Source organism: Tiliqua scincoides, chromosome 11 (genome assembly GCF_035046505.1).
Source record: "Tiliqua scincoides isolate rTilSci1 chromosome 11, rTilSci1.hap2, whole genome shotgun sequence".
Taxonomy (NCBI): domain Eukaryota; kingdom Metazoa; phylum Chordata; class Lepidosauria; order Squamata; family Scincidae; genus Tiliqua; species Tiliqua scincoides.
The window spans coordinates 2374136-2381708 of record NC_089831.1 but is presented as its reverse complement, the minus strand read 5'-3'; the positions used below and the strand labels follow the sequence as shown (position 1 = coordinate 2381708).

At 49.8% G+C, this 7573-nt stretch overlaps 1 protein-coding gene across 1 annotated transcript; it reads right to left on the bottom strand.

The window, feature by feature from the left end:
* Positions 1 to 324: 324 nt before the first annotated feature.
* LOC136662406 (surfactant protein C-like) lies at positions 325 to 4944 on the bottom strand. Its single transcript, XM_066639636.1, has 6 exons — positions 4870 to 4944; positions 3526 to 3840; positions 2455 to 2601; positions 1606 to 1707; positions 1284 to 1395; positions 325 to 379 (listed from the first exon to the last, which is right to left on the bottom strand). The coding sequence occupies exons 1-5, from the start codon at positions 4942 to 4944 to the stop codon at positions 1288 to 1290; spliced, it is 747 nt and encodes a 248-aa protein (XP_066495733.1). The 3' UTR covers positions 325 to 379; positions 1284 to 1287.
* Positions 4945 to 7573: the final 2629 nt, after the last annotated feature.

Here is a 7573-nt window from a genome sequence, read left to right as displayed (position 1 = left end):
TAAATTCAATTCCATACCAACCAGGCAGTTTGCTTGCTTTATATTTGGAAAATGCTTTAAGATATAGCCTGGATTTCACTATGGTTGGATTTTAATAAAGTTTTGTGAATACATGTGATGAAGCCATGCATGTTCTCTTCTGCATGGACTTTTTTGGTTCATAATGTCTTCCTGGATGGGTGCAAACTCTCTTGTGCATGTTATGAACAGCTAGTGAGTATGTATAGAGTAGATCTCCTTAGAATTAGCTGTGGAATCAGCCCTGAAGCAAACCTCAGCCAGCCACCCAAATTCTGTGCAGAGGGGTCCAACAGAAGCAGCTTTCCCCTTCCCTAGGAGAGCAACTGAGCAGCATGGAGATCGATCCTTCAGCGGGAGCCTGCAAGGCAAAGATGGAAGCATAAGGAATTATGAGGAATTCTCTCATAAGGAATGCCCCCCCCCTTCAAAGAGTCAGGCCAAAGCTTGTGCATCCAGCTTTTGCTGGACTGAAGGAGAATGTAGCAGGCCATGTTGTGATAGCTGGGGACTGCTGCCCATTTTGGTGCAAGAGCATCCTGCATCCTCTCTTGAGGCTCAGACCCTGAAGCACGAGATGGAGCCTGGAAGCACAAACAGTGCCTGGGAGAGGCTGCAAGAGGGGGCAGAAAGAGGAATTCTTCAGGGAAGGGACCTGGTTGGTGATGGACAGGGGGCCACATCAACAGCAAAAAGCTCTCCCAAAAATGTGGGGTCCATATATTATACTAGGTAGACAACCCCCCAGAAGCTGTCCAAGTTGTAAGGTGGGGCAGAGGTGTAACGAATGGCCCTAGCACCCAGGGCGGTGATGTCATGATTCCATGTTGCCACATGACAGTGTCACATGACATCATTTTCAGTTTTGCCCATAGGAGGAGGAGGTAATGTCGGCAGCTGCTTTGTGGAGAAAAAATAATTGTACTCACTTGGTGTAATGCCTGGGGCCAGTGTCCTAGTAGTTACACCTCTGGGGTGGAGACATCAGAGGGTAACTGATGAGGCAATCAGCTGCTTTTGGGAGAGGTAAAGGGCAAGTTCTAGGCTGCAAGCCTATGCACATTTACTTGGGACTAAGTCCAATTGAACCCAATAGGTCTTACTTCTGAGTAGGCATGCATAGGCTGGCTTTGCAGGTAACTTGATTTATTTGGTGAGCCCATGGACTGTGTGCATCAACACATATGTGGAAGCAGTTGTAGTTCTCCAGATTCCAAGTGCCTGGGGCCACAATTTTATTTGCAATGCCCTTGTTCATAACTCACCTCTCTAAGCCCAGAAGACGGGGACATGACTGCAGAGGACATTAATGGTGGTGCCCAAGAGGGAACGATCAACCAGGGATGGAAGAAGCGTTGGTGTAATGGACAACTTGGTCTACAACAGAAAACGGAGGTGCACCCATTTGTCATCATCTTCATCAGATGAGTCCCACAGAAACAGATGTATGACCTATGGTTGTCTCCTCAATCACCATGGCTCACCTGCCCTCCCATTTCCCTTTTGCAAAACCACACAACTCTGCTCTTCTGTGCCACCAACTTCCAAGCTCTCCCTGTTGACCTTCATCATGATTGCTGCCCTTACCTGGAACTCTTTGAGGCTGGCATCCAGGCCTTTGATGTTCCCCTTGTCCATTCGGGTGATGTAGCAAGCTTGGCTGGGCCAGGATTTGTAGCCAATCAGCAGCTACGTAGGGACAGAGCATATGCTTTGATTGAATCACTCTAGCAAAACCCAATACATTTAGTATTGGGCTGCACATATAAAAATTGCATGCCAAGAAGAAGCTTTACTTACAGTACCACACCATGGAAATTAGTGATTTTAAAAAGGAGAGTGCTTCATTCTCTAGAATTTGTGGGGAATCTAGTCTTTTTTGGCTGCTTCATACTATAACATTCGTTTATGCTAAAACTGAAATGAACTTGGGACCTAAACCTCCCTGATGGGAATTTGTAAGCCAGCAGGGATCTCAAACCTACAGGGGTCTGGAACCAAGACCCCAACTGCCTGACTGTACACCCCATGCCTATTGGGGAGCCTGCAAGTGAAGGGAGATACTGTGCTGCAGCATCACCCTTAGAGATTGCTGGAAAGAGTACTGCAGTTTCCAGGCATGTGACCTGATGAGCCAATAGGGACCCATCTGGCTTTATCTAGCTGCTGACTCTAATTCCCTAGGCTGGGTGCCAATTTGTGGCTGGGTAAAGACTGAATGAAGAGTTCCAGCCAGACCATTGACTGAGATGTTGGCTGACTTACCTGGCTAATGGCCTTGGAGGCAAAATTCAAGGTCCTTAAAAACTGCTATACCCATATTAACTTGATCACTTCTGCATTCAGTAGCCCAGAAGTGGGCAGAGCTGTGCAAGGCAAGTGCCCACTGTGCAGCCTGAATGACTGAGGCCTTTCACTTTACGCATTGCTACTAACCTTATTAAAGTTATAAACGAGAGTGGCTGGAGGGTTGGTGCCGTCATCCACGTTGAAAGTGGCCGTTTCCTCCATAACATCCATGATGGGCAGATTCAGCTGAGACTCTCCTCCTCCTCCCAGGCCTCCAAGGGTCATTTGCAAAACCTACGTGGGGAGGACACAGAATGTAGCATAGTGAGGTGTTTGGCTTGGAGCAGCAAGGAACACCGATCCCTGCAGGGGCAGCTCAGTGGAAACCAGATGCAAAACGGTGGCTCAGGGAGCAGAGGCCATTGGCCAGCACACCCGACAAGCAATATCCACTGAGTGTCCTGCCGACACAATAAATGACAAACTGGAGAAAAGCATATCTGACTGTATCCTCACCTCAGTTCAACTGTCTTTCCCGAGTTGGTTACATCTCTTCCAGTAGGTGACAACAAACAAGAGAACCAAGCTAATTCATATATTCTACACATTTCTTTTACTCTTTCCCCACCCAAACACATACAGTTAAATCTAAAGATTCTCCCTCTATTCCAGGGATGGCCCATTCATGAGGCTGACTGCCTCAGGCAGAAGACTGGCAGGCCCAGAGACATAATGCACTGCCCCGATGCCTGGGTTCTCCCCTTAGGAAGGAGTGCTCGTGGCAGTGGCCTTGCACCCTCCCCTTTCCTTCTCTTTTGGAAGCTCCCATTTGAGGAGAAGGAATCAGGGTTGCAAAGCCACCAGTGCCTCCTCCACAACAAAAGTTGAGCCTGAGAGGCAGTCATAAACCCCCCTTCACATAGTGTCTGGGGCAGGTGCCCTTCAGTCCCTGCCCAGTACACCTCTGAGGGGGCACCCATCGCTGCCTACTTGCCTCCACTCCTCCTTCCACTCTCTGGACTAGACAAGGGAAGAGGGACAGAAGGGAAGTGTGGAAGAGAGGGGAGCAGCTCCACTCTTCCAAACTTCCTCTTCTCCTCCATCCCCCTCTTCCTTTTCCAATTCAGGGAGAGAGAGGAGCAGAGGCTGGCACATCCCAGGTTGAAAGCAGCGGATGTCTTTGGCTAGCCCTACTCTGCACGCATGGACACCACTCACCGTCTCAGTGTGTGCCTGCATGACGTACAGCCCCATCAGCAGCACCCCTACAATGATCACCACGATGAGGACCACCACCACCACAATGATCAGGAGCCTCTTGATGTGCACAGGGCAGCTGGGGAACTTGGGCAGCTTGCAGAGAAGACTCGGGAGGAAGCAGCAGGCACGACAGCAGCAGGCGCAGCTCGGAGGGCAGCAGCAGCTGGGGCAGCAGCAGCAGAGATTGGGGCAGCAGCCACAGCTGGGGCAGCAATCGCAGCAATCGCAGCAGGGGCAGCAGCCACCAAACTCTGGGTCCAACGCGTGGTAGTCCTGTGGAGGGGGCGAGAAGAGTTGCACTTGAGAGGTGCTGAGAAAACATGGGCTGCTGCTAGGTGGGAGTTTGCAGCTTTGAGGGGCCAAACTCCAGCTTGGCAGGCTCTATTCTGGCTGGTCCACCAGCTGGAGCCCAGTGCAAAATGTGAACTGGGAGCCAGAGGAAATTATTCCCTGCAACCTTTCCTCTGGCTCCCAGCCCATATTTTGCATCTGGCTCCAGCTGGTGCATCAACCAGAACAGATCCTGCCAGCCTCAAGTTTAGCCCCCAGGACCGCAAACTCCTTAGACTGCATCAGGACATGAGTCCTTCAAGGGCAGAATTATCAAAACAGTTAAGCAGTGGCTTTCAGAGGAGCATTTTTCCCTCCACACTCGGAGATGCTGCCACCCAAGATCATCAGTACACAATTGAGGACATGCAATCTGAGGACTAAACGACACAGGATGAAATGCCAAATTGCATGGCTCTCCCCACCACCACCAAACATTAGCATCAGCTGCAGTGGGAGTGAAATTTAAACTGGGGCCTTGAAAGTGTTTGTGTCTCCCATGTCCAAATTACAGTTCCAATGTGGCTCAGTCTCCCCCAGACTGCCATTTGGGAGGGGATGCCAAATCTGGCCTGCAGAGATTCACAAAGCCCTAAAAGGCAACCCACTCGTATTCCCATTTTACAGGCAAGGAACACTGAGGCTAAGAGAAAAGGCAATGAGCACAAGGCCAGCCATGACAGAGAACGTTGCTTTGACTTTTTGTTTTATTGGCAGTTGTGAAATCTTGCTGTTGCCCTGTAAATAACTAAGAGATACCAGGAGTTCCTACCCTAACATGTGCCTTTCACCTTCAGTGAGTAAGTTTTATTTCCTATGGACCCCAAAGTGTGGACTGCCTTTGTTAAAACTGCATTCTCATATCAGAACTGTATAGTGGGAAAATCTAGAGAATGGGTCCTGTTCATACAATTTTTTGCCATTCTATTTAGAAGGACTCCTGTCCAGAAGGACAGATGGAGATGGACTCACCACTGGTGGGGCCGGGAGGATGGTCCTTGGTGATGGGTCCTTGGTGATGGCGTCCATCTTCTCATCGAGCTCCATTGCGCCAGGTGTCTGTGCAATGCAGCTCCTGCTCCCAGCTCTGATTAGAGGGTGCCATATATAGGAAGCTGAGAATGTGGCAAGAAGGGTGGGATGAAACATCTCCAGCCAGTGGACTAGATAGGAGCCAAGCCCTTCCCTTGCTTTTCTCATTGGAGCACCTCGGGCGGTAGTCCTTCCCTCAAGTCTTCAGAACTAAGTCCCCAAGAAGTGGCCACAGACCTCGTCATCAAGCAGCCATTGAGGACACTTGTCCCCAATAAGATGGGACTTGTCTCAAGAACAGCAAACATTTGTTTCCCCCGAGACCCAAAGGGAACCCAGTACGATGGGCTGGACTGCTCTTGGGACAAGAGGCTCCACCACTCTTGCTAAGAAAATCTGTTTGTCATCCCCTCAACTAGCTGTTCCCTGAAGGACTTGAAAAATGTTCAGTGTAATCACTGCCAAGCCAGTCTCCTCCTAGGAATCTGCAAGGCGACAAGAAGCCCATTTGGTGGCCTCATCCAAAAGGAGCAAATTGATTTGTTGGAACTTTCATCATGCTTTCCATCTCAAGATCTGGCAATGACCAGATTGGTTCACTCTGTGTGGAACTGCCCTTGAAAAGCAGTTAGAAAGTGTGCCTGGTGCAGACTTGTGGGGCAGGTCGGCACATTCCTGAGGCTGATTGAGATGGCTGCTTCAGGAAGCAGTTTGGTAGGGGCTCTGTCCTCTGTTTGCCTACACACTGCTTCTCCTCCCGCTCCCTGGACTGGAAGAGGATGAGTGGAGGAGACGGGTGTGCTGGCCTACAGCAGAGGCTGGCACAGCACCAGGTATAAGGGCAGCATTTTGCAAGCAACCTCCAGTGCCAGGAGATCTTGGGTGGAGTTTGGCAGTGCTGCCTGGGGCCTCTTGGGTGGCCCATTTTGCCCCTTTGATAAGGCCAGTCTCCCTCTTGAGCATGACTCAGCCTGCCTTCATTGATGGACGTGGCATTCCACGGGAGCCATTTCATTCATCCCAATTGTGCCAATAGCTGCAGGTAACATCTCCTGATCAACTCAGTGGTCTGAACTAGTCCTTGGGACTGATTTGCTTGCATTTACACAACACACATCATCAGACCCAGCTGCCCAAGCCAGCCCCAGGTTATTACCCATCTCTCCCTTTACCGAAATATTGCCTGCTCATAGAGGTGGCCCATTGCCCCATCTGGGGCCTGTTCCCAAAGCATGAGCTTCTGGGCCATTTGAGACAGGACCAGGGTGGAACAAGGAGGTTGTGCCCTGGGCCCCTGAAGCCAAAGGGTTAGGGTTAGGGTTAGGGGAAGAGCTCTGCCTCTCCATCTCCCAGCCCCACTTTTCTTTCTTCAGCAGCTGGCCAACAGGGAGACGAGGGGGTGAAAGTAAGAGCTGCAAAACTCCCCCCCTTTTTCCTCCAGGAAGAGGATTTGAGCATGAACTGGGGCACCCCCTTTGGTAGTGGGAAGATGCAGGACACTCCTTGTCATTTCAGTGCCTCCCCAAACCTGCCACTCAACACAAGACCTTCAGGCCGCATCATCAATTTGCAGGCTCTGCACATTATGCCTTGTGGGTTGTGGCCATTGCATCGTGATGGTCTCACCCTGCTGCTCTGCCACTGATCTGCTAACATGGACAGAGCTGTATTATTCCATCAACGTTCTTTCTTTTCGCTATAACCAAAGAATCGCTGCTCTGTCATCTTGTTTGCCATCCAGCTTTCTTCAAGCAATTGTTTTGGTCACTTCCAGCAACATTTCTCTCTCTCAAGCTGCACTCTAGAAAACGTAGGTGGTATTTTCTTTTCTTTAAATAACAGCAGATGTTTCACGGGGGCTGAGAGATTGTTGAGATCATTGTCACGCCTGTCCTAACTGTTTCCTTCACTTTCCACCTGTGTCCTTGAACCATCAGGTCAAAGTGGTCTTTAAGTAAAGATACACATTGCAGGGGTTTTAAGTACCATTTTGTCCCTGATGGATTGCCAAGATGGATTGCCCAACCTCAAGGGGTTGCCAAGACTGCCTGATTTCTTTGGTCTGTGTCTTTTTGGTGTGTACGTGTTCTCTCTCCAGATTGTGTGGGTTTACTAGCCCCTTTATGACACAAAGCTCTGGCCCGGGTTCTCTTTACTTTGGCTGATCCAAGTTAAATATTCCTCAAGGAGCTCTTTTGTGCAATACCTCTGGGTACTTGTGTGTCTCTGCCATCACCAATCATCTTCTCCAGTCTCACAATCAAGCAGGTGATAAATAGCCCAAGAGATTTGCCAGCTACACCCAGAGAATGATGCAAGTGACCCTTGTGACCCTGTGCCGTGAGAACATCAGCTTACTGTTAGTGTGACATGGCTGCACAGCAAACTGTTTGTTCCCACTTGTGGCAAAGACCTAGAAATATGCTGTATGACTGCATTTCATAAAGTGTGCTCCTCAAATCCCCTGGGGGCTGGGGATTAGAATAGGCCCTCAGTTTGGCTGTACTTGTCGTAAGAGGCGACTAAACAGCCACTGGGTAGATGGGACTCGTCAGCCTGGGAAGGCAGCTCATCTGAGAGAAGGAAAACTCTGATCCCAAACCTCCACTGCCTTGTGGCTACATCCAGTTATGGAAAAGGCTTC

What these genes read in the sequence shown, in the direction of transcription:
- LOC136662406 (XM_066639636.1), bottom strand. Translation starts at nt 4,944, where the DNA reads ATGGAGCTCGATGAGAAGATGGACGCCATCACCAAGGACCCATCACCA. An exon ending in TCCTCCCGGCCCCACCAGTG is followed by an intron (nt 3,841 to 4,869) that starts GTGAGTCCATCT and finishes CCCCCTCCACAG; the next exon opens with GACTACCACGCGTTGGACCC. An exon ending in CCAGCCTCAAAGAGTTCCAG is followed by an intron (nt 1,396 to 1,605) that starts GTAAGGGCAGCA and finishes TTTCTGTTGTAG; the next exon opens with ACCAAGTTGTCCATTACACC.